Raw genomic sequence first — 27,013 nt, 5'->3', positions numbered from 1 at the left:
TCAGGACATTAATTTTGTTTTGTGTTAATGAAGGACATGTACTTTCATTTTGTGTCAATTAAGAACCATATTTTTTTTTTCAGTTTTTATCTCAACTTTGGCCCGATGTTGAATCCATCAAAATTCCACCAAATTTAGAAAAATTATACTGGATTTAAAGATATTCATCTCCTCTTTACAAAGATATAAAGATTACTCAAATTGGATTTCTACAACTCCAGATAATCGGCTCCAAAGTAGGGTACCCGAAATTGTCCGATTTTCTAAAATTTTTTCCAAAGGTCCAATTGGACAGTTTCAAGTATCCTACTTTTGGACCAATTATCTGGATTTGTAGATGTCCGATTTGAGTGATCTTTATATGGTTGTAAAGAGGAGATGCATAACTTTAAAGCAAGTATAAGTTTGTTAAATTTGATGGAGTTTTGATGGGTCCAATGTCGAACCAAAGTTGAGATAAAACAAAGTTCTTAATTGACACAAAATAAAAGTATGTGCCCTTCATTAATACGAATCAAAATTAATGTCTTGAAATGAAATAACCATCAAAATATGTCATGTTTGTAAATTTTCCCTAACCTCAAAGGTTGTTTCTGCCAAAAGCTACCTAAAAAACATCTTTAATTATCTGAACACCCTTGTAAGCCTTTTAGAATCACCTCCAAATAGGCCCTAAACGTGCCCCACATTGTCCCACATAAGTACAAGCAGCAATGGAAAAATTATTATGTATAACCTCCGAAGCTTGAGAGGAATTTTTAAGAGAGCCAGCCTGTACAGAGCAATGCCAAATAAGAGACCCATTATCCAAAGTCTTTTTAGGTAAGAATTATCAAAAGTTTTGGAAGTAATAGACTAAAATGAATCATAAACCATTACTCAACAGTAGTGCTATAACACTGTCCAGCAATAAAATGCATGGCCTGTGAGAGCAAAGTATAAATTTGTGCATTTGACAATTTTTGAATGTCTTGTGTATTCATTCAGTAATCATGGTCCAGTTTACAAGTCCCTAAGGCAACAGTAACATTAATCTTTACGTCATCCATTTAACAAGTGCTATGCTTCAGCTTATTGGAGGAGAAAGCATATATGCTCCTCGTTAGAGGGGAAGCTAGTAAACATGAAAAATAAATAATTACAAGGAATTCATAATTTTCTTTTCTTCCACCCTCGACTCCACCAACCCCCCTCCCCCTTTTTTCCCCTTCTTCATGGCTTTAAGTTACATTTAGATTCTAATGAGATCTGCTGAACTAGAAACAGTAATATACAAAAGAAAACATATGTATTTTATATTTCCCGAGGGCCATCAAAAGACTGGGTCTTCCTCACATTCCAGTGGAGGCCGTCATGGATGCTGTTCAAGAAGTCGGTTGTGGAATCAACTTGACATGCAGTGGGGACCGGCCAAGTAGCCATGCTGCACACGAGTGCATCACCAGCAGCCAACCGTTTCCTGTCCTTGCCATCAAACGATGCCCATGCGTGGCTTCTGCTATTGAAAGGGACTTGTACTCGCAATGTCACATGCTCAGGTAATATCAAAGGCCGAAATGATAAGGAATGCGGACAAATAGGAGTAAACAAGATGCCGGGAACCTGCAATTATTTAGAACAAATCAAGGACCTTCTATAAATCATACCAGGTAAATCTCTTCCCTATAAAACAGCAATTATGGCAACATCTTTCGTCAAAGGTGAAAGGGACGTAAGTTAGGCAATGAAATCCTTAAATATACTTGCAAAACTTCGAGTAAATAATTTTCAAAATGTGCAGAACTTTTTTCAGATAGGTCAACACTTTCTTTCCCTTAAATTTTCATTAGTATTTATTATGGCTAAGTTGATAATATTTCTAGGTGAATCATTTATGGCCTAAATTCAATTTCATAGGTATTGGGCACTTATCTTTGCACGTTCCAAGGTATCATGTAATACATATGTTGGGCAGGCTCACACACGCATCACAAATTTTTAAAACAATTTTAATGGATTCATTGCAAATTTCTCTTTTGAAATGTTAATTATCTTTTTTTTTTTTTTCTTATAAGTTTATTTATCTTAATTTTTAATCTAATATCAACTGGATTACCTTTTTCGAGGGTAATCCTTTTATTTCATGAAAGATTACTTTTGAATAATATGCAACTACGGATTTATTGCAAGCCTCTCTACTTTAAGACGTGAGTTTTCTTTTTTTAGTATAAATTTCTTATTCTTATTTTTTTTTTTTCTATCAACGGGATTACTAATGTACTTATGAAGTCTAAATTTAATAATTTTTAAAAATAAATCATATAAATTAGAGAAAAATTATTTATGATACAGTAAACAATGTTTGTTTTTACTAGAAATCTATTTTGTGCTTCACACCTACTTGGTGTTTGTTATAGAGTAATATTTAATTAATTAGAAAAAAGAAACTATACTTTCCTAATGTTCACCCAAATGATGGATAGTTAACATAGAGCAAGTAAATTACATTAGAAGGCTTGTAATGCCGAAAAGGAGAAATAGGACAAGTGTCAATAGGATGGCTAGAAGAAATGTTTTGGGGAGGTACAGGTGGCCAAGATGTGTGCCTATGTAATTATTTTTGTACATAATTTATATTTATGATGTCAACTATAATTAAAGGATTGTTTTCACCATGAACTTAAATGGTTTCCTACTAATTTCTTGATACAATTTTATTCTCCTTAGCATATTTTCATATCACATATATTTAATAAAAATAGAAACTTCCCAGAACATGCAGCAGGTGCAGAGAGCCAAGTATATCATTTCTTCTGAGTTTAGAGACTATTCTTTTACTGTCACTATGTCTGATTGGAAGGCTGTAGTGTTTTAGATTCTTGATGGCTTATGATCTGTCTATTTCTTTTCTGTAAGATTTTAGCTTTTGATCTTGTCGATATCTTATCCACTATATTGTACCTTTTTTTTCCTATTAATAGAAGTATGTTTCTTATAATAAAAATATTGAACACATTTTTGGCAAACATTTGCTTTTCCAAGTGGGGTCTCCAATGCAAAAAGTAGTGTCAAGACTATGAGCATTACATGTGTTAGTCAACATATATACCACTTAACCAAAAAAGAGGCATTACAGGCCCTATTATACCATATAATATCTCTGGTACCAGCTGTAAACAAGAGCTAACAAAAGATGGTATAAAAACATACCTGGGGATGCACCATCGATCCTCCAGCTGCTAATGAATACGCAGTACTGCCAGATGTTGTTGATAATATTAGCCCATCTCCTTGCACACATGTGACGAAAGAGTTGTCACAATAGCATTCCAAATTTGTGAGGTATGATGATATCCCACGGTCAATAGTAACCTCATTTAATACAAGTATTGGTCCTTCAGTTTCATATTCATTTTTAGCTGCTTCTCTTATAACATGGCACTGCAACCGGTGTCGCAACGTGATACTAATGGGACCCCTTAAAACTGAATCCAGATAGTCTCGGTAATGTTCACAGTCTGAAATATGTTAAAGATCACTTCTGAATGAGACACAGGAACAGTAACAAGTATTATAAGATATTGCATAAGAGACAAGCAAGCATTTAGAGTATTTATAAAACCAAAATTACAGTACTCTGTTTTAGCAAAGAGTTCTTATCCGAAGGGCTGGGTATTTTCTCGCAGTGCTGTTAATTGATGGTAGGTAATGGGGAAACTATCAGATTCTGGGATGATGTTTGGTTGAGGGATCAGACCATGGTATCTCGTTTCCCTCCGCTTTTCAGGCCAACTAGATATCACAATTTAGTCATTTCCAGGTTTGCTTTTTTGCCTTTTTCTTTGGGGAGCTGGTTGTTTGGTTTTAGAAGAAACTTGAGAGAAGCGGAGGTAGAGGAGCTTTCAGCTTTGCTGGCATTACTCGAAAGTCTGCGCATATTTGAAGGAAGAGCGGATTCAAGGTGGTGGAATTTAGAGAAGCCCAGAGACTTTTTATGTAAATATTTTTTCATATTTCTGATTAACTCAGGAGCTGCTTGCCTTTGATAGAGCTGAAGCAATTTGGGATGCAAAGGTTCCAGCCAAGGTGAAGATTTTGGGCTGGTTAGTGGCTCATAAGAGGGTAAACACGTGTGATTTACTGCAAAGGAGACCCAATTGTTGTTTTTCTCCTAGCTGGTGCATCACGTGCAAAATGAAAAGGAAGAATGCAGATCATTTGTTTGTTCATTGCCCTTTAACCATTCAATTACGGCACACTGTTTAGGGAAGCTGGAGTGAGTTGGGTGATCTAAGCTGGGTGCCATTCTATCCTTAGCAAAATAAATGTTGCTTTTGCTAGAGGAAAGAGAGCCAGAGTTTTTTTGGGATGCTGTAGGGGGACTGTTCTTTGGGCGGTCTGGATAGAAAGGAATAGAAGGATTTTTGATCATTATAAAGGGGTGAGAGTGGAGGAACTACGGCACACTGTTTAGGGAAGCTGGAGTGAGTTGGGTGATCTAAGCTGGGTGCCATTCTATCCTTAGCGAAATAAATGTTGCTTTTGGTAGAGGAAAGAGAGCCAGAGTTTTTTGGGGATGCTGTAGGGGGACTGTTCTTTGGGCGGTCTGGATAGAAAGGAATAGAAGGATTTTTGATAATTATAAAGGAGTGGGAGTGGAGGAACTTTGGAAGGGTGAGGTTTATGTCCTCTCTTTGGGTTTTGGTCTCGATAGAATTCAAGGATCTATGCCTTTCAACTATTTTGCTATAATGGAAAGATAATTTCTTTGTTACAGCCTTATAGCTTAAATCTTATGTAGGAAGATTTCTTTCTTTTAGTGGATTTCTTGTCTACTGTTTGTGTACCTTTCCTTTGAAAAGATCCATAAATTCTGTTTCTTTTCCAATAAAATTAAAAAAAAAAAAAAACGAGTATCAGAAAATGATGAGAGGATACGAAAAGGGGTCATAAATCCCAGAGACCCTAAAGAAAACGGCACAACAGGAGGAACTGGTCCTTTGAACATTGATGCTGCCTGAAAATTTAAAGTAAATGGTTGTTACCGCCCACAATATAAGTGCTAAAAAGATATTTAATCAATTAAATTAAACAACCATCAATAACAGAGCCTGGGTTCAGTTCCAAAGGTTCTAGAGTTCATACCCAGAAGTGAATTAACTCCATTGGGATTGAGATTGTAGAATAAGTAGCTTACCCAAAGAAATTATTAAAATAATAGTTTTAACCAAAAAAAAAAGCTTCCACTTATTAATGATTGGTTAGCCCAACAAAAATAAATTCAGACAAAAAAAAAAGCTTTCAATTATCACATAGTAAACAACTCAAATAAGGAGTTGGGCCTAATAAATACTAACCATTGTTTCAATTTCATATTAACCTCTCTCCATAATAAATGGGTCCTTCCCCACCCATCCCCCCCCCCCCCCCCCAAAAAAAAAAACCTTCACTCTCATAGGTGCTTGTTCCATTTACTCAGTCTGTTTTCATCAGTTTCCTTTCTCTTTGGTTCTTCTTGAGGTATTTACGTGCACTGTTGTTAATAATGATGTACATAATATGCAGAATGCTAGTTAACCACATGTCTGCTATTTCTATTAATTAATTGATCTCTCTAGTCCACATACTAATTACGTCTAATATATCCAACAGTGGCATAGCAATTCATAAATAATTTTATGGAGGAAACTACCAATTTGGTCCACTTATTGTTCACTTTGTCTCGGTTTGGTCCACCAACCTTTTTTGCCATTATGATCCATGAACTTTCTGACGTTTGCCATTTTGGTCCATTTTGTTAAAATATCATAAACAGATGTTAAATGGAGGGGCAAAATGGTCCATTATGTCCCCTGTTTCCAGTTTTCTTCTTAATTTTGGCCCAACTTTTAACCTATCAAATCTCCACTAAATTCAGCAATCTTATACTAGTTTTGAAGCTATGAATCTCCTCTTTACAACCATATCAAAAGCATTTAAAACAGAGCTATAAAACTCAAGAAAAATGATCACAAAGTAGGCTACCCAAAACTGCCCCATTTTTTAAGAAAATTTCCAGATTTTTGAAATTTCTTCCAACTTCAAAAATTCAACACCTCAAATCAATTTCTTAGGCTACTAGAAACATGTTTAAACTCTCTTCTTCTTGTGACCCAAACAACCTAGGAAATGAATGAGAATTGAAGGAGAATTCGGGTTGGGGTGTACTCATCAATTTTTCAGTTTTGAGGTTTTATGTTCTTAATTGAGATTTTGATTTCTAGGTCCTTTTGAGGTTGTGTGATGGATTGAGAGACTTTAAACATGTTTCTAGTAGCCTAAAAAATTGATTTGAGGTGTTAAATTTGAAGAAAATTGAAGTTGGAAGACATTTCAAAAATATGGAAATTTTCTTAAAAAATGGGGCAGTTTCGGGTAGCCTACTTTGTGATCATTTATCTCAAGTTTTATAGCTCTGCTTTGAATGATTTTTATATGGTTGGGAAGAGGAGATTCATAGCTTCAAAACTAGTATAAGATTGATGAATTTTGTGGATATTTGATAGGTTAAAAGTTGGGTCAAAATTGAGAAAAAAAACTGGAAAACAGGGGATATTTTATAGCCCCTCCATTTAACGTCTGTTTATGATGTTTTGACGGAATAAACCAAAATGGCAAACGTCAAAAAGTTCGTGGATCATAATGGTTAAAAAAAAAAAATTGGTGGACCAAACCAGTGAACAATAAGTGTTCCAAATTGGTAATTTCCTCTAGTTTTATGACAATTTCTTGCAGTGAACTGCATTAATTTTGAGCTTTTTACATTGACTCGACACCATGAATCAATATTCACATTTTTTTTTATTAGGACACAGAACGAGTATATTAATAAAACATAAAACTGTGGGGGACAATCAAGGTGCCAGTAGTCCACAAAAAAGCAACCCTCAATCTACAGGGCAACCAAAACTGACATATGAAGATGTAGATCTTGGATAACTGACAAATATAGGGTAAGACAGCAACAACTTAAGATATTAAAATTAAGTATGATAAATGTTCATAGTTATGGCAATCCAAACACTAGCGATATGACTAATGTTTAGCTCCCACCTACATTGCATCTTGTTGTTTTTTTCCCCTGATGAGAGCATCATTTATATGTTTACACTTTTTTTTTTTTTTTTCATTTGACTAGACCTCGGGGGTACATGTTATTAGGAGGTAGGACCTGAGGCACACAACTCGCTTTGCTGGGCAAGTTATCAACATCTATGAAAATTCTTTCACAAACAAATAACAACCATCTTGAAATATTCTTTCACTAAAAATATCAGTCAACAAGGAATAACATATATGGATCAGAACTCAGCTATTAGTTCATTGACAGGGAAAATTATCTATTAAAAAGGCACCAAAAGATGGCACAACTCATTTTCTAGTAATAGTATAGAATCACTGACATGCGATGACTTTATATCATTCAAAAAAAAAAAAACTTTAATGTTCTTTTTTTTGGCCAAAGTAAACTAAAGTGAAGCTTAAGTAAATTTATTTACACATTATTTGTACATACCCAGAGGACAGTTCCATCACCACCAAGAGTTACCACCAGGTCAACTTTTGTGTGCAGGAGCATAATTTCAGTCTCTGTCAAGCAAAACATGAAACTCTAAACAGTAAAGAGCAAAATCATGAACATAATTACTATGTAAGTAAATCATTACATATAATCATATTTATTTATTAATTTACAAGTCACAAAGACCTGAAATCATTGATTATGAAAATGTATTTCCATGTAAGCCCATGCAAATTGTTATCACTCAAACCATAAACGGAAATTAAAGTAAAAAACATATGCGTGTGGCTAGATGTTGTATAAGGTCAACACTTGAACACAACAAAAACACACAAAAGTGCAGTTACAGATACATAACCCTGGCCAACATGACAAAATCAATGAGACACACATACAGGAATGAAGACAAGATCTTTGTAGCACACTGTAATAAAAAGCATGTTTGGTTTGGATGAAACGTTTGGGTTCTTTAAAGGCTGGTGGGGTGACTTCTAAGGGCCCCTAGAAGGCCATATTTGTGAAAGATATGGCGACTTTATCTCTAATATGAGTTTGGTTTAGTATTAGTGAAAGGATTGGATTTCGGGAGGACGTGTGGTGGAATACTGTTCCTTTCCTGATCTATTTTCCTAGACTTTATTGTTTGTCTAATTCTAGGTGGTTTTATCCATGAATTGTAGTGTCTTCCTCTTGAAATTCTATTGATTGAGGTTTTCGTTTTTCCTAAAATCTTGATGATACAGATGTGGAGGAATTCTCTTCTTTGATTTCAATCATTGATCTTATCTCCCTATCTTACATGGAAAAGGATAACCGATCTTGGTCCCTTAATTCTTCAGGAATTGTTTCTTGGGAGTCTTTATCTGAGAGGTTGATTGATGATTGTCATTGATGTAGGCTGATTATTAGGCATTTAGCTTAATGGCTGATTAGGTTGTTAGCTTAGATTAAGGTCTAACTTATAGAGCTGATTACCAGAACAATTTATGTCTTGGAATCCTATATAAATCAATATGCCCCTTTCATTTGAAATATGGAGCACAACAATTCTTCCTTTCTCAATTTTTCTTTTCAACATGTTATCAAAGCTATATATATATGCTTCTGAGACCTAAACCCACTGCTACACTTATCCTACTTTGAGCACACAAAAAAAAGAAAAGAATGGGAGCAACTTCTCTCACGTTACCATGTCATAGATTCCACTAAATCTTGTCCAGATCCCATCTCAATCTTGTCTCCCTCATATCTCATCTCCGTTCTCATCTCGCTCCAGTCCCATCTCAGTTCTCGGCTTGATTTACTTCAGTCCCTATGGGTGACAAACAGACAGCAAGACTCCCTCTTCTTCGGCTTTATGAGTAGCACAAGATTGAAGGGCCCTAATTACCTTCATTCGGCCCAAGCAGTCCAAGTTTTTCTGAAAGCTCGCAAACATGCTTTGATTCTATTTGTAGCAAGCTGTAGTTGTCGATAGGCTATGCTCCAGCTTAAAGGGGAGTGTCATTGATATAGGCTCATTAGAAGCCATTTAACCAAACTTTAGGTTGTTAGCTTAAATTAAGTATCGTAGGTGTAGGCCGCTGATCAGCCGATTTCTTAAATTAAGAGATCTTATTGTTTGTAATTACCAATCAGCTTAAACTAAGAGAACTGATTGTTTGGAGTTACGAATTAGCTTAAATTAAGTGCACACCATTAGGACAGATTTGTCGGAAAATTTATGTACTGGTGTTCTATATAAACCACTATATTTTCCCTTTTTCTTTCTTTCGTTTTTTTTTTTTCAACATTAAGGACTAATTTAAAAGGCTGATTACCAAAGCAATTTATGTCCTGGAATTCTATATAAATCAGTGTAGTCCTTTTATTTGAATATGCAATACAATGATCTTCTTGCTTCATAAATTTTCTTTTCAACAATGGTCATCTTTTATCAATTTTTCATCTTTACGCTTTTATTTGGAAATCTCCAGCTTCCTGAAAAGCTAAACTTTTAGCTTGGTCTTTGGCTCATGGAAAATTGAACACTATAGATTTGGTTCAATGAAGCCAGTCAAACCCTTCTTTATGTCCACAAGGGGAGTCAATGCACCATTTGTTTTGGCAATGTGGGTCAAGGGGAGCCAATACATCATTTGTTTTGGGAATGTGGGTTGACTTATGGGTTATGTAGTAGATTTTTATTCTTAGTGGAGATACTCTGGGTTTTTGCCTCAACCAGCTTCACATATTTTCAGCATATATTTTGGAGCATTTAGGAAGACGAAAAGGGTAAAATCATTGTGTAGATGTACAGTGAAATAATTTTTATAGGTCATTTGGAGTGAAAGAAAGCATACTATGGTTGGTCTTTTGGAGAAAAAAAAAATAACAGCAAAAATTTCTTGTAGATAATAAAGAATTTAAAATACTTAGGAGGAGAATAGCATAGTTCGCTTCATTATGGGCTTCGGTTTCAACCCCCTATTGGAAGAGTGTTGTTAAGGACTAATTTTTTTCTTTCCTTGATGTGTTGTATTGTTTTCTTTAATATAGTTCTGAGGATGGACTACTGGTCCTCCTTTCCATACTTTGTACTATTCCTCTAATTTCTTACTTCTTCCAAAATAAAATAAAATAAAATAAACAATGAGAGAAACAAGTACATATGTCAAAAATGTATACGTAAATGAAAACAAGAAAGTTTAATAAAGAGCATCATGAAATTTATTGCTTGTAGTCTAAAAGAGAAGTCTCTTCCAATATATAATAGAAAATAAGCAATCTTTCGTGGTCCTCACCGTCTTTCCACGTATGGATGAAGTTGAAGTAAGATGATTCTGTTAGAAGTTCAGCTCTCACTCGTGGTTCCACATAAATATCTAATTTTTTCTGCTCTCTCAACCATCTGGAAATAGAAATGAAGACTAAGGAAATAATAACATTTGTCAACAGTCAACAATAAAAGTATAGAGGCATGCAAAAAGGGTAAGGTTAGGCAAGTATAAGGTCCTACTAAACTGGCATGAGAGACTTAACATGAATGACAGTGAATTTCAGAATATAGATGCATATCAGGGCTATTTTGAAAAACTATATGACAAAAAATTGCTAATAGATGACTGATTTTGCTACACTTTTCTTCAAGGAAATCCTTCAAACCTTAGACAAATTCTACATTTACCCAACCACTCTTAATATCACGCATACTTTGTTACCCCCCACGGTCCCACCCCAATGTTCAGCAACATCATTTTTCTTTTTGATAGGAAACAAAATCTTTTATTACGAAGAAAGATGAAATACAAGGCAAAGCAACATATTTTTTGTTTGCTTACAAAAAGCAACATATTTTTTGTTTGCTTACAAAAAGCAACATCATTTGTAAGACAACTTAGTTATTTATAAGTACAGCTAACCCAGATAATTGCAATAAATGAGAAAGATGTTGCAGCATAGTGGGTACATACGATTCATCTATAAGCCAATTCTTGAATCATATGATATCTGGAGGTCACAGAGCTCAAGCCTAACATAATATCAAAAACAACTAATGCCAAAGACTTTAAGAATATCTTGAGATCCATACCTGACCATTTCTGAACACAGAATTCGAACAGAAGTTGAATTTGGTTTGGCCAATATAAGCACAGTCTGTGGCTGAGATTCCCACTTCAAAGAAATCTGAAATGAAAATGAGTTTTTAATTAGACAAATAGATGGGAGACGCCAATAAACTAAAATCAACAGTTGACTATCAAACATGCTTCCATCAGGACTTGCTAAGCTTTTTGCAGCCTTTCCACATTAGAAACACCCACATGTCAATTGCTAAATTCAGTTAACCGTTCCTGAGAAGTATTTGAGAAGCAGCACAATGTCAAAGCTTCTGCACACTTGCTTATTGAATTCATTAACTTCATGATATTGCCATCGCAGGGATAATTATATTTAGTAATGGTAAGAGAAATGAGGAGGGAGGGTCTCAAGCACATTTCCAGAGTCTTTAGGATAGAATTCAAAAGCATTTTCATTGAAATTGATAGGAAGTCCAGGGGTGAATTCATTTTCATTACAGAGAGGAATCGGCTGAAGAGTTACCAAATTGCAATCGGTTTGGGTGGAGCTGCGTGGATCATTAATCAAGTAAGAGAAGCCAGAGAGGTAGAGGGGAAAGAGTTCTTCAAAAACTACAGAGGAGGTAGTTATCAACTGTGGATAGAGAAGTACAGCAACAAGAATGGGTCTTTTTTGAGAATTTCTCAGTGCGGAACAGAGGGTCAGGTGAAGAGTATTATAATTCCAAAAGGTCAGGATGCAACCGGATGGAGGAAGCTGCAAGAAAACTTATATGCTTTTTTGTATGGAGAACAAAGTTCAAAGACAGAGAAATGGCAGAGCAGAGAGGCCTTGACTAATAAAAGTCTAAGGGTTAATCCACAGATCACATACAGAGAAATAGTGTCAAGGAGCTCAGAAACACAGGGTAAAAGATTAAGAGGGGTTAGCAGTAGTTGCAGTTCTCTTCAGACAGCACTTTCAAAAGTTAAGCTACCTACGAAAGTAGATATCACATGGGAACGCATGATGGTCTGTGAAAGACAAGCAGTACATTTGCCATGGCCTTTGATTGAGAAGACAGTTGCGGCGGTGTTGGGGTTTAAAATCTGCCTTAATCCTTTCCAAATCGACAAGGCGTTTTTCGCATGCGCAAATGAAGAACAGGAGATAAAGGCAGAAACGATTGGAAAGATATGCATTGACGGTGAATATGGCTTTGTTCTTTCAAGGTGGAGTCTGAGTTGTCATATGATTGGGAAAAGAAAGATTGTTAGTTATGGAGGCTGGATCGCTGTCGAAGGATTACCCTTGAATTTGTGGACCAAGGAAATCTTTACCTTAATTGGGGATGTTTGCGGCGGTCTGGCTGAAATCGATCGAAGAACGGAGACTTTTGAGAATTTGTTTGAAGCAAGAATCAAAGTAAGAAGGAACAATCATGGTCTTTTGCCAGAATTTTTCCAGATGAATGGAGACTTTGGAGCTCTCGCGGTCAAAATACGGCCTATCTCAGCCGCCGTGAGGCAGGAGGGTGAAGGTGGTCAGAACCAGCAACAGTATGGCACCAATCCGGCGAAGCAACGAGCAGGAGACGAGAAGACACGGCAAAGTCAGTCAGCAGTTCAGAAGATTACACGTGGAAGAATGAGATGGCAAAAGAAGTTGAATAGGCTGGGTAGTAAAGAAGAGTTATTGAGACACAGCGAGCCGTCATTGGGAATCGAAGACAGGATGGGGAGATGCAACGTTCGCAATGATGAGGATTTGCCTAGGGGTAAAGGGCTCTCTGATTCAAGGCTGAATTTATGTGGAAGAGATGAGGGGTTGCCTTGTCCCGAGGGCTGCAGAAATATGGAGACAAAAGGTCTTTTGGAATCTAATTGTAGAAGGGAAGGAGATATTAATGACAGTGATCCAGTAAAACACGTTTCTGGAGGAGATAAGGATGGTGGGGTAAAAATCAAAAGTGGGCCAGATTTAGGTTTGGGCCAAAGGGTATTGGATTTTGAAGGCCCACATATGGAAAAGTTCTTTCAGAATAATAAACAAAGAAGACACAGTATAAATGGGCCAGTAGTGGAGACAGCTAGAAGCCCAAATTCAATGAGTTTTGGGCTTCACAATTCAGAGCCCAGATTTCTAAAAAAATTTGGGTCTAAAAACCTTACAAAATTTAGGTTTATAAGCCCAGCAGCCTTTGGGGCAGAAACTCACAGGAAGAAACGATCTAACGAAGAAAAAGAAAAAAAGGAAGGAAAGGGGCAACCAATACTGCAAGATCTAGAAGAAGGGGAGCCGAGTGAGACAGAAGATGAATCAGATTTTGACCTAGAGGAAGAACGACATGTACAAAGAGACTCGATGGAGAAGGAAGAAAAGGAGTCAGCCAGTTGCAAAGATGATGAGGAAAGATCTGACAATAGGATGATGGCTGAATTGATGATAGACAAGATCGAAGATTTAGGGGAAATAAGAGACCAAGCTGGTGATGGCGAGGTGTGGAGAGAGGCGAAAGAGATGGGGGGAGATGACCTAGATATGGAATTGGGGGTTGACGGCAGCAGGAATGAGGAGGGATACTTCCGGGCTGGCCTATCATCAGAAGAAAGTGACTCTACGGGGGTGTCGGAAGCATTAGAAGGGGAAGACGATTTCTCTTCAGATGAGGAGGAAAACAGACGTCACATACTGGATAAAGAGGATCTGAACCTAACAGGCTTCTTTAGCGAAAATTGGGGAGACGACTTTGAAAATGGACAAAAGATCCCTGATGCAGAAGAAACTATCGCAGAAAGAGGGGAAGATATGGAGCAACAAGTGTTAGAATCAGAGAGAAAAGATGGCAGGGCCTTGGACTCAGAGGAGAAATTACTTTGTTATAAAAGAAGAAGTGAAGGCTTTTTCCATCAACAAAAAAGTGAGGGTACTAATGTGGAAAATAAGATTACAGGAAGGGTTGATGCTGAAGAAAAGTCTGCCTCTGTGGAAAAAATGAGAGAGTTGCTGGCAAAGATGGATGTCTCAATTACATATGTAGAGGAAAAAAGGGGGCCATCAGACTTAAGCAAAAATTGCAAAGGGGTTAAAGGGAGACGGGAGTTGAAAAATTTGAAATGTGAGATTAATTATGACAAGAAGGTATTGGGGAGTGACAAGGGGAAAGGAAAGAGTATCCATGAAGATTGTTAGCTGGAATGTAAGGGGTTTGGGTAGTAGCAATAAAAGGAGAGTGGTGAAAGATCAATTGATTCGAAGTGGGGCTGATATTATTATGTTACAAGAAACAAAGAAGTCTGAAATCGATAGGAAAATGTTGAGTAGCATTTGGGGGTCAAGGTACAAGGATTGGGTTTTTTTGCCGGCATGGGGCAGAAAGGGAGGGGTGGTAGTGATGTGGAACACGAGGACCGTCTCAGTATTGGAATCGGTGATAGGAATTTTCACGGTTTCAATTAAAATACAGGGCGTCCAAGGACAAAATTGGTGGCTGTCTGGAATTTATGGGCCAAACAAGGCAAGGGAAAGGAACGCTTTTTGGGAGGAGTTAGCTGGGCTCTTTGGTCTTTGCGGACCCCTCTGGTGTTTAGGAGGTGATTTTAATATAGTGAGGTTTCCCTCCGAAAAATCAAATGAGGGAAGGCAAACCAAGAGTATGAGGGATTTTAATGATTTTATTCGGGAGGCAGAGTTATGTGATTTGGACTTGATGAATGCAAAGTTTACTTGGTCGAACATGAGGGAGGAGGCAGTGTGCTGCAGATTAGATCGATTCCTTTTCTCAAAGGAGTGGGGAGAGATGTTTCCAAATGCTAGGCAATCCGTTATGCCTAGAGTCATTTCAGATCATTGCCCCATTGTACTAGATACAATTTCTGTGAAATGGGGTCCAGCTCCTTTTCGATTTGAGAATATGTGGATGGAGCATCCATCATTGACTAAGAACATAAAGGATTGGTGGGGTGAGCAGACTTTCCAGGGGGGAGAAGGTTATAAATTTATGCAGAAAATGAAATTTTTGAAACAAAAAATGAAAGTGTGGAGCAAGGAGGGGTTTGGGGATGTGGGACTTGAGAAAAGAGCAGCAGAGGAGAAAATAAAGGAGCTGGATGGCATCGAGGAAAGAGAAGGGTTAAACCCTGTACAAAGAGAAGAAAGGGTATCTCTCAGAAACAAGCTGGGGCAGCTAATTTTTAGAGAGGAGATTCGTTGGAGGCAAAGGGCAAAAGTGCAATGGGCAAAGGAAGGAGACAGTAATACTAAATTTTTTCATGCAATTGCAAATGGAAGGAAGAAGAGGAACTACATTGAAAAATTAGAAGTAGGAGAAGGAGTGATAGTGGAAGACAGGAAGTTGATTGAGCATGAAATTATCGGATTTTTTACAAATCTGTATAATAATTCTAAAAGGCGAACTAGTAGAATTCATGGGCTGAACTGGAGTCCAATAGAAGATCAGCAAGCAAGGTGGCTAGAAAGACCTTTTGAGGAAGAGGAGATAAGAAGAGCTATCATGGACTGCTGTCAGGACAAGTCACCAGGACCAGATGGTTTCACGATGTTAATATTTCAAAGATGTTGGGATGTGGTGAAAGAGGAGCTGCTCAAGGTGTTTGAAGAATTCTACAGAACCGGAGTGGTTAATGCTACTACAAACGAGACATATATTTGCCTCATTCCGAAAAAGGTGGAATCATTAAGAATTGGGGATTATAGACCAATCAGTTTAGTATCGAGTCTCTACAAGATTTTAGCAAAAGTATTGGCAGCCAGATTACGGGAGGTTTTAAGTGCAACAATATCATCTGCACAAAGTGCTTTTGTGAAAAATAGACAGATTTTGGATGCTGTTTTGGTGGCCAATGAGTTAGTTGAGGAGGTGAGAACGAAGAAAATTGAAGGTCTGGTATTCAAAATTGATTTTGAAAAGGCATATGATCATGTAGATTGGGATTTTTTGGACTTTATGATGGAAAAGAAGGGCTTTGGGGCAAGATGGAGAAGGTGGATAGTGGGCTGTTTGAGGTCTGCAAATTTTTCAATAATGATAAATGGAAGACCATGTGGAAAATTTGGGGCTTCTAGAGGTTTGAGACAGGGAGATCCTCTATCGCCATTCCTATTCACAATTGTGGTAGACGGGCTTAGTCGATTGATTGAAAAAGCAAGGGAGAGACAGTTGATCGAGGGGTTGAAAGTGGGACGGGAAAGAGTGCAAGTGTCTCATCTCCAATTTGCTGATGATACCATCTTTTTTGTCACTGGAGATGAGCAAATGTGGCAGAATTTATTAGATGTTCTTGACTGTTTTTGTGTAGTCTCAGGATTAAAAATTAATCGTTCAAAGTGTGCTATAGCGGGTATTAATTCAGCAGAGAGTAAAGTGCAGAGGTTAGCAGCTGATTGGGGTTGTGAGGTGGGTGCCTGGCCTATGAAGTATCTGGGTTTGCCTCTGGGGGGTAATCCGAGAGCATCAAATTTCTGGAATCCGGTGATGGAAAAGATAGAGAAAAGACTGGAAAATTGGAAGAAAGCGTTCTTATCAAGGGGAGGAAGACTGACATTGATTCAGGCTGTTTTGGGGAGTATCCCAACTTATTACTTATCACTTTTTAAAATACCAAAGGGGGTAGCTAAAAGGGTGGAGAAACTAATGAGAAACTTCCTGTGGAAAGGAGTTGGGGAAGGGAGAAAGTTTAATCTGGTTAGATGGGATATTGTTTCTCAGTCAAAGCAATCAGGGGGATTGGGCATAGGGAATCTGGAAGCAAAAAATATGGCCTTATTGGGGAAATGGCTTTGGAGATATCCTTTGGAAAGAGAATCCTTATGGCATGAAGTGATTAGAAGTAAATATGGAAACCACGAGAATGGTTGGGATTCAAAAGAGGTAAGGAAAGGGTCAAGTCGCAGCCCTTGGAAAGATATATCAAAAGGCTTTAATAAGTTTATAGGGTGCTGTAAGCTGGTTGTAGGGAACGGCGAAAGGGCTAGATTTTGGGAGGATGTTTGGGGAGGAGAGGAGGCTTTTAAAACCTGTTTTCCAAGGCTGTATAATCTGTCAGATCATCATGGCTTAACAGTGGCAGAAATGGCAGGGGGAGTTAATTTTCAGCCAATTTGGAACCTGGGCTTTCGAAGGAATTTAAATGACTTAGAAGTGGAGGAGTTGTCATCCTTGCTCTTAGTGCTTGAGAAAGTTCATTTGTCGTCCACTAGAGATTCAAGAATTTGGAAATTGGACTCAAAAGGGTTTTTCTCTTCAAAGTCTTTTTTTACCTTTCTTTGTGGGCATGGCGATGGTAGTCTTTTTCTACCGGCAGGCTTGATTTGGAAAGCAAAAGTTCCTCCAAAAGTCAGAGTTTTGGCTTGGTTAGTAGCTCTTGGAAAGATAAATACTTGTGATATTCTACAAAAAAAGAGGCCAAATGTTTGTTTATCTCCAAGCAGGTGTGTTATGTGTAAGATCCAAGGGGAGAGTGTTGATCATGTTTTCCTTCAGTGTTCTGTAGCAGCAAAGCTGTGGTCAAATTTATTCAAAGATGCAGGGGTAATGTGGGTAATGCCAGAAGGGTGCTATTCTTTGTTGAGTGAAAAGTTCTTTGGTTTTGGTGGGATCAAGAAGGCCAAGGTGTTTTGGAATTGCAGAATGCTGGCCATTTTCTGGGTTATTTGGATGGAGAGGAATCGAAGAATTTTTGAGGATTATAGAGGTGCAGATGTTGAAGAATTGTGGGATAGAGTAGTGTTTTGGTCATCCCTTTGGGCATCTGTTACTAGTGACTTCAGGGGGGTATATCTATTCGATATAATTTTAGATTGGAGGGCAGCACTTAGATAAATGGATTAGGCGTTATGAGACCTAATTCTATGTTTTTTCGTTTTTTGATCTTTTCTCTCAATAATGGACATCTTGTCCATTGTGTGTATTGTTCTGAGTTTTGATCAATAAAAAGTTTCTCTCTTTTCAAAAAAAAACAGTTGACTATCAGAAATATGCAAACATTTGGAAAAACATGAATAATAGCATCTTCCCCAATGACACAACCATAGTGGCAAAAACAAAACAAAAAAGCAACATGCATAGGCAGGATAGGTTATACCTGTTTACTGCTGCGCTCTGCAGTTGTTATGTTTCCTCTTTCAAAAGAGACAATGTCATGCTTGTGCTGGTCACTCCGGTCACCTTTGCAACACCATGACAGTTTAAATGACGCCTGACTCAAAAAACATGGATGTCATGATATAATCTGGGAAATTCATTGCACTGATAATGTTTCACAATGCATTACAACGGACAAAGAAATTTAGGAAATTACATACAATTAGTAGTAGCTACAGCAGTAGTAGAATAAATATAAGGTCAAATTTCACTTTTGGTCCCCGTAGTTTTGGCCAAGTTCACTTTCTTCCCTATAGTTTTAATTGTTCTAAAAATGGTCCTGTACTTTACAAACTGTTGCAATTCGAGGACGCGTTAGAATTTTCGTCCATTAAATTGGCAAATTTGTGCGCTTTTGGTCATGTACTTTACAAACCATTAGCAATTCAAGGGTGGACCAAGCAAATTAATGCACGAAAATGCTAATGTCTTGAATCACAACAATTTGTAAAGTACAAGACCAAAATTAGAACAATTGAAACTACTGGGACAAAAGTGGAACTTGGCCCAAACTGCAAGGACCAAAAATGAAATTTAGCCTAAATATAAAATATCATACTGTTAATCATGATAACCAAGAATATCTTACCAAAAAAACACTAAATTTTGACCATATGCTAAAATTCTCATTTAGGATTAAAAAAAAAACTAAATTCTATTCATAATAAATTGGTAATAAATGATACATGAACTCATGGGGTTAATAACCAAATGTAGTGATACTTTTTTCTTTATACGGAAATGTCGTGATACCTTAAACATAAATTAAATTAGATATAATGAAACTGACAGTATTCTATAACAAACAAGAGATTTGTTAAGTGCACAGATGGGGAAGGAGAACAAAAACAAAAAAAAACAAAAGACAGGTACCTTTCTTGTAAATTTGTTGGGAACCACCTTGGAACCACAATCACTTTCACCATCCCGAAGAACTTCATGGGAGCAAATCCCATTCCTCCCACAACACTGTTCAGTTTGCTCATTTGATCTGCTGTCCAAGTTCTCTGTCCTCTCCTCATCATTATTATCCTCTCTAAGTGATTGCTCTGTAATATAAGCCAGAAATCCCTAGCATTAAGGTATGAATAAAACTATAACTAGACAAAGAAACAGAGGGCAAAGTCACATAAGCTAGTACAAAGTGAAACAAAGTATACACTGAATTACTGGAATGACTACACAACTCTAAGTATCAAGCACAAAAGGACAAATATGAAATCCAAAGCCTATAACCACAATAGCTTTAAATCTTTGCATTTTAAAAGACCTCCACATCAAGCACCACCTTAGGCTTCTCAATTTAATCATTTAGGAGAAAATACAATCAATCCAAGAACTACACAATTTTAACCAACAAAATGATGAACCTAACCACGACAATCAGTGACTCCAAGCCACCTTCCACTTATGATTCTTCCTATTATAGGAGTTGAGATTTCTTTTCCTTTTAGCCAGATAGGAGGTAAGGTTATCCAAAGGGAAAACTTTTGACATCAGAGGGAATGTAGTAAAGTTAATGGTGTTTACAAAATATAATATGAGCCTGTGTAATTGGTTTGATTACATTATATTGTAATAAAGGCAAACTAATCACATGAATACACTATGGAAAAGTATTCACAAATAGAACTATATTATTGCTATTCAACCCCTAAAACCTTAGTTGAAATTACTCTGGGACAGTTAATATTAATTCCCTTGCTGTATATTTGGCCTTCACCTGGTCCTTGCAGTACTTCAACTTGATTTAAACAATACCTCCTTAATTGCGCAGTCAGTAATTTTCGTTGTACTAGAACAAATGACCTTAAACAACAGTCTCCTGTCTTCGCCTCACTCAAGGAAAGTTATATTTTTCTTTTTCTTTTCGATATTGACTCCAAAAAGGAGTAGAAAGGGAATTGCCTTCTGTTAGAGAAGGTGCACAACTCCTTTATGGAAGTATCGGAATGACTTTATTTTGAATAAGACAAAGCAAGTACCTTCAGAAATTTTCCTGTCCTGTTCCTTGCAAATTTCCAAGCAGGTAAAACATGGAAGCATAAATCCTATCGTTCCCATTGCATTACATAGAGAACTTTGAGTCCACCAACTTTGAAGCTTTTCATAAAAGTTGTAGCCTGATAGTGGAATACCCACAATCTGATGATAATGAGTCCAAATTTGATTAGCAAGACTAGCAATACCAAGCAATTGATCCAAGCTTTCACTATTTGCAGAACTATCAGGGAGTCAACACAAAACTGTGGCCAATAAGATCGTCAACCATAAGAAGCAATTCTGGGTTTCTATTTATCTTTTATATGAAGAAAATTTTCTTTTGCATATAAACATAATGAACAGAAAATGGAGAACCCGTCCAAAAGGAAAGAGAACAAAAAAAACCAAGATGTTTGCAGAAATTGCATAATGCAAACATATGTAAAAGAGATCTTTCCTCAAAGCCTAAAAACGACTTCTTATATCAGAAAGGCAGGCAAAGGTGTTGGAAGAAGGAATAAATTAATATGATCCATTTTTTGTGGGGAAACAAAGATTTTATTAATACTAGAAGGATTATCATGTGCAAGAGTGTGCAGAGAGTTAGTGTAAGAAGAGAAAGGAGTAAAAACAGAAAAACCATAACCAACCAGCTGTTATAACCATCAAAAACTGTCAGAAAATAACTCAAATACATTGTAGAACAACCTGAGCAAAAGTAAAATTAAGAGACGGCCGCCTTCCAATCTGCATGAAAGGGTATGGGGCTGGGCAGAATCTGTTAAATCATCTATACAACCTAGCTCTTTTCTTTTTTTTTTTCTTTCTTTTGTTCTTTGACAGAATCTGTGCAGTCTAGCTAATTACATGAGAAAATAAATGAATAAACTACACCAACATGATGTTTCCTACCAAGGCAGAAATGCATGGAAATACATAGCAATGGTTTGGTTAATTAAAGGCTTAATTGTGTTTTTACCACCCAAAGTTTGACTTGATTCCTACTTTATCACCCAGATGTTTATTTGCCCCACTTTATCACCTACAACTATTATCCGTGTCCCACTTTACATTTTTCCGTCCATTCCGTCATTCAAACCATAAAAAAATATTGACGTGGCAGGGGCAGATTTTCCTCTCTTCATTCAATTTCGTATACTTGGACAAAAAAATCTACTAAAATTTCTTATATTTTATAAAATATTAAATTTAATTACAATAATTAAAAACTAAAAATATGAGAACTTTTTTTGGGGTGGGGGAGGGGAGGGAGGAAGGAGATGGGTTTTGTTTTGTTTTTTTATTAAGTTTTAGAATATTATATTTTTAATTAATTTTTTTTACACATGGCATCTTACATAAGAAAAAAAGGTCTACAATGGACATGTAGGTGCCACATCACCAATCTTTAGGGTTTAGGAGAATTTTTTATTTATTTTTTTGTCCAAGTGGACGAAATGACAAGAATCCTTGCCACATTAGCATTTTTAACGGTTTGGATGATGGAATGGACGGAGAAAGGTAAAGTGGGACACGGGGCATAGTTGTAGGTGGTAAAGTGGGACAAATAAACATCTGGGTGGTAAAGTGAGAATCAACACAAACTTTGGGTGGTAAAACCACAATTAAGCCTTAATTAAATGCTTAATGAGATGGTAAAGAGTGGAAAAATTATGCATGAATGAACTAAAGGCACTCTATAAACCATGAAAATGAACAAAACCCAAATATTGGATGATTGCAAAGTTAAAACTTTTAATTAAATATTTTAACATAGATCCTAAAGGGAGAGTCAAAGCAAAGCTTATCAATTCAGGTAGAATCCACTTGCAATTCATCATGCAGGCGCACCTTTTTATGTAATGAAGAAGTTAGGCATTTATTTATGCAAGTATTTTTGGATAGGTGCTCGCATGTTCCTTTCTGTATTCTCACATTTTCTACGAAGATCGGAAAATTATATGTGAATGGACTAAAGGCACCCTATAAGCAATGAAGAAGAATAAAATCCATATCCAAAATATTGGATGATTTCGAGGTTAAAACATTTAGTTACATATTGTGATAAAGATCCTAAAGAAAGAGATGGAGCAAGGAACATCACTTCGAGGAGAGTCTACTTGCAATTCATCATCATGCAAGTACACCTTATTTTGGCAGTGTGGAAAAGTGTAAGGGTTTATCATTGGATGGATGTTGCACATGTTCTTTTATTGTATTCTCATGTTTTCCATCTGTTCTGCCTAAATAGTGCTCCTAGAGGTCTGGCCATTTTGAAACACAGCAGTTTAGTTTATTGGAGTTACATCTTAAGAAGAAACTTTAACAGACTTTTCAGAATAGAAGTTAGTTCAGAATGAAATTTACATGACAACGAACAAGATAATCTTCCATTTTTCTTTATCTCGTGACCAAAGTATCTATAGTTCATTATACTGAAAGCAGTAGATCCATTTTCTCCAACTATCTATCTTGTACCATTTCTGGGCCATCATTCATCCACAGACTATCGACCACAATTTCAACATTCCATTCATTTGAATTGTGCTTAAAGAAAATCTAATTAAATAGAATATATATATATATATACATCGAATTAAATATGATTAAAAATATAGATATATGATTAAGATATAGATAGAAAAATATGATTAAATATGATTAAAAATACAGATATAAAAATGAAAATATATGATTAAATATAGATAGAATAAAAATATTATTTTGTTTATAGATCAGGCTCAAGGGACACATATAAAAATACATATTTTACACAAGCTATCAACCTTTAGACAATTCAACATCTTACGATTAAGATGCATTTGAAGTTTTAAAAGAAACAAATAATTTAATGCTTTCTTGGAAACATAATTAAATTTCACTTTCTTCTCCTATTATTAAGCATTTGTATTCTTTGGAAACAAATTGATTTATAAAAATGAGAATAAATATCTTCTAATTGTTGAGCAAATTAAATCACCCTAGTTGGTGTATTGTGATCTAGTTACTTTTTGGTCCTGCATTGTCCCAAGGAAATAAGGAAAGAAGGTATTTTCCTTTATGATGGAACCGTAAATATATGTTGCTCATAGCCACCAGCTTGCTTTTATTGATTTGGGTATATATGGTAAGTTTGCGAAGAAGATTCTTATGCCTCCTTCAAATTATGAAAAAAGATGGTAATAAGGGTAAGCTTGCAGAATTGATGAAATGAGGAAAAAAAATTTGGAAATGATCAGAGATGCAGAATATTGAAAAGTGAGGATATAAAAAAGAAAATGAAAAAAGAGAAGAGATCACGTTAACATTGAAAATCATTAATTAATTTGTGCATTTAAAATAGATTCGTTAATGATATGTAGCCTTATGAGGAGAGAGAAAAATATGTTCTCAAAAAAGTATTAAATTTTTTTTATAAGAAACATACTTTTATTAAAAGAAAACAGAATGTACATCATAGTGGACAAGCTATCCACTATCGCAGAAACTGTAAAAGTGTAAAACTCAAAGTAAAGAAAAACTAAACAGAACAGAAACAGAGCGTAAACCATCAAGAATCTAAGACACTACAGCCTTCCAATCCAGCAAAATGATAGCAAAAGAAAAGTCTCTGAACTCCAAAGTAACCAAAGCCCAAAAAAGTATTAAATGAATTTGTTTCTTCCAAAATTCAAATGCATCTTAACCGTTAGAGGTTGAATTATCTAAAGGTTGAAAAATTGTATAAAGATATGTGTTTTTATATGAGTCCCTTGAACCTGACCTGTTGTTCATAATATATAAATATTATATATACATATATATATTTATATGCATGTCTGTCTAAGGTACCCCCCATATATAGTGCAATATTATGGTTATAGTGGACTGTAGATGGCAGAAAGTTTGGTAATCAGGTGAACTATTAAGGCTGCTGTAATTGCAAAAAAGATAGCAAGATGTGATGAAATGAGGAGAAGAGTTGAGACAGTAGATAGAGGATACAAGGCTCAAAGCCTTAAATGAACAATCATAGTTTTCTTCCATTCCAATCTTCCTTTGACTTACAAGAGTGAGCCTTATTTAGAGGCTTTTGAATGAACGCCAAAAAGACTTACAAAATACCATAGTCATTAAGGACTAGAAAACTCTTAAAGAACTCAAAACAGATTGATTCATTCTAAGACCCAAATACATAAACTCTCAATAACTCGACATTAACTCATAGAGAGACTCTGACTTTTTTCACTTTTTTTTACTAACTATCAAACTACCATGGACATTTCTCTTTGGACCAAAAAGGTTTTATCGTCAAACTTTGGCCAATCAGCTTGGTCCTCGGTTACCAAAGAGGAAAGAGGATATTTCTTTTCTGACTAATCTATTGCAACCAAATTGCCACTTTTGCTATCTTTTATCAATAAGGAGAAATTGAGGGATATTATCTGTAAAATTGAAATAGCATGTTTTTACACTGTCTGTTAGTTATGGATATCTACCAGAGTAAACACACACATAAATATTCATTTATTGCTAGACTAATGTCAAAGAAGACATTCCAAAAAGTCATCTTTTACTAAATGGACTTCTAATTGTGATCTTGTAGAGTACCAATTACTAAAGAAACAAAATCTACACCAAATGCAGACTTTGATAAGAATATAGGATATGACAAGCAAAGAAAACGCTTACAAGAAGCTAAAGACCAAATTAGTGAAGACTAAAATATGAACTAAAATAGTTAAGCAAGTCAAGTGCAATGAAGACCAACAACATAGCACTGAGAAGGATTGCTTTTGCACTAATAAAGACCTACAAGGCATGAAGAAAGGTCAAAAAAAAAAAGAAGCATAACCTGAACAGGGAACAATGGAAGAAGCATACAGATAACATGGCTTTGACTAGTTGACTAGGAGTGAAGGAAAAACAAGAACTTTTCTGGATGAATTCAAGCACTTGTTTAAGGCTTTTATGAGTTGAGCTAGAATAATATCATCAAATACTTGAAAAAGTGTGTTTTACATCCTCATGAATTACATTATCAAATATGTGAAAGAACGAAACTAGCATATAACAATTAATGCATGTTGTTCAATCATTCAAAAACCTTTATGTTGCAAATGCAGATTGCGCGCCCTCTCAAGTTCATATTTACGTTTCCATTCAGCTGCCTCAGCTTGAGCAGAAGCCTTTCCTTCAGCGGCTCGTCTCAGGGCTTTTGCAACAGCTAGAGAAAGTTCAAAGTAAGATAAGCATTGTATCCCATGATAAAGATATGCATGGTTAGTACAAAAGATAGTTTCACTGACTATTATAAGCAATTAAAGCTTAAAAAACGACCGTACTTCTCATAGCCTCTGAGAACTCTATGAGGTGGTCATCTGTTCCCTGAGCAGGAGGTTGTTGGAGAAGTTCCTGCACTGCCCTCTCTGAACTTAAGAGAGACAATGAATTGAGAAATCCATTCTCTGGCTGTGAGCATGAAACACTTGCGTCACCCTGTCCACAGGAAGCATATCAGATAACAAGCACAGCTTGATCTGAGATGAGATATCTTGCTAACAAGATAGAGCAAGCAGGGTTATTTATTGTATGATACAGAAATAAGTAGAGTTTAATAAAAGCAGAGAAGAACAAGAGCACATCAGTTGATAAATAGAAGAAAGTCAGTAGGACTTCCATGACAAATTCATTTCACTACAAATACGTCCTACTTTCCACACCATGAAAAAATAGGTAATAGACCAGCATAAATTAAGTCATCAATCAATGCAGAAAATCATGTTAGCACTACTCCAGACTTCATAGAAGAGGAAACTGTTAGATAGATGTCATGCCACCAATACGAATATCAGTATTCCCAATGGAGAAAGGGTACAATTGAATTTCCTTATCTAGATAAATTATATTGTTTTTCAAGAGTTACATAATTGGAGGAACACGAAAAAGAATAACATAATTAGAAGATTACATTATTACATTTTTTCATTCATATGTATAATTTATTTATGTTCTTATCTGCACAGTGGTTACTTTTTATACACTCAAATCTAGTCTCTTCAGATTTCAGCAAATTACATAAGCACCCCTGGGCTTGGCTCAGGCAGAATAAAGGTCAAGTGTCATGGGATTGGGATAGGTTTAGAATTCCAAAAAAAAAAAAAAAAAAAAAAACCCTATTAACCAATTTCCTTCAAAGATTGGATTGATCCCAAGTCGCCCAGATAACAATGACCAACATTTCAGTCAAAATTCCTTCAGTTAAAGGAGAATCACAAACACTCGAGCAAAATCGGTGCAATAGTAGTTAGCAAACAAAAGGGTACAATCGTTGGCATTGAGTGCAATAACAGATTAACAGATCATCCCAAAAAATTGAGGAGTAATATAAGCGTTAAATTTAAGAAAAATAAAAAAACTATTTCATATTAATTTCCACCTAAAAATACTAAATGCACCGAAAATAGCACTACAATTCGAAACTCAAGATTTCCCGAAAATTGTTTCACAGCGCTAATTACAAAAATAAAAAAGAACAAAAAAACCTGAAAATGAACAATATTTGATTGCAGTAGAATTGAGAGAGAGAGAGAGAGAGAGAGGTGATTACTGTAGAACTGGGCTTGCTAGGAGCCATGGCAGAGCTGGAGAAAATATCTAAGAAAAAGGAAGAGATCCCCCTCTTTTTCTCCTTCTTCAAGACCCCCCCAGAAGTGTTAAGAGGAGTATTCTCGGTATACCATCTTTGTCTTTTACACAGTGATACAGCGATTTTTCTCTTCTTTTTTTCTTTGTTTTTTTTTTCTTTT

The 27,013-nt window shown here is 36.1% G+C and overlaps 1 protein-coding gene across 3 annotated transcripts; it reads right to left on the bottom strand.

Moving 5' to 3' along the window:
- Positions 1-926: 926 nt before the first annotated feature.
- Positions 927-27,013, bottom strand: NADK1 (NAD kinase 1). Of its 3 annotated transcripts, none has more exons than XM_086230243.1 (12): positions 26,815-27,013; positions 25,550-25,762; positions 25,312-25,431; positions 20,228-20,387; positions 19,116-19,291; positions 18,184-18,297; positions 11,112-11,206; positions 10,324-10,430; positions 7,535-7,608; positions 4,918-4,996; positions 3,190-3,497; positions 927-1,602 (listed from the first exon to the last, which is right to left on the bottom strand). In XM_086230243.1, exons 3-12 carry the CDS (start codon positions 25,351-25,353, stop codon positions 1,294-1,296), a joined length of 1,464 nt encoding a protein of 487 aa, XP_086086369.1. In that variant the 5' UTR covers positions 25,354-25,431; positions 25,550-25,762; positions 26,815-27,013; the 3' UTR covers positions 927-1,293. The 3 variants fall into 3 exon arrangements, with proteins under 3 accessions (XP_086086369.1, XP_086086367.1, XP_086086368.1); XM_086230241.1 differs by having other exon boundaries at positions 20,228-20,365; positions 25,550-25,703; XM_086230242.1 differs by lacking the exon at positions 20,228-20,387 and having other exon boundaries at positions 25,550-25,703; positions 26,815-27,011.

This window comes from Dryas octopetala, chromosome 1 (assembly GCF_963921425.1).
Source record: "Dryas octopetala chromosome 1, drDryOcto1.1, whole genome shotgun sequence".
Taxonomy (NCBI): Eukaryota; Viridiplantae; Streptophyta; class Magnoliopsida; order Rosales; family Rosaceae; genus Dryas; species Dryas octopetala.
This window is presented reverse-complemented; position numbering and strand designations above follow the sequence as displayed.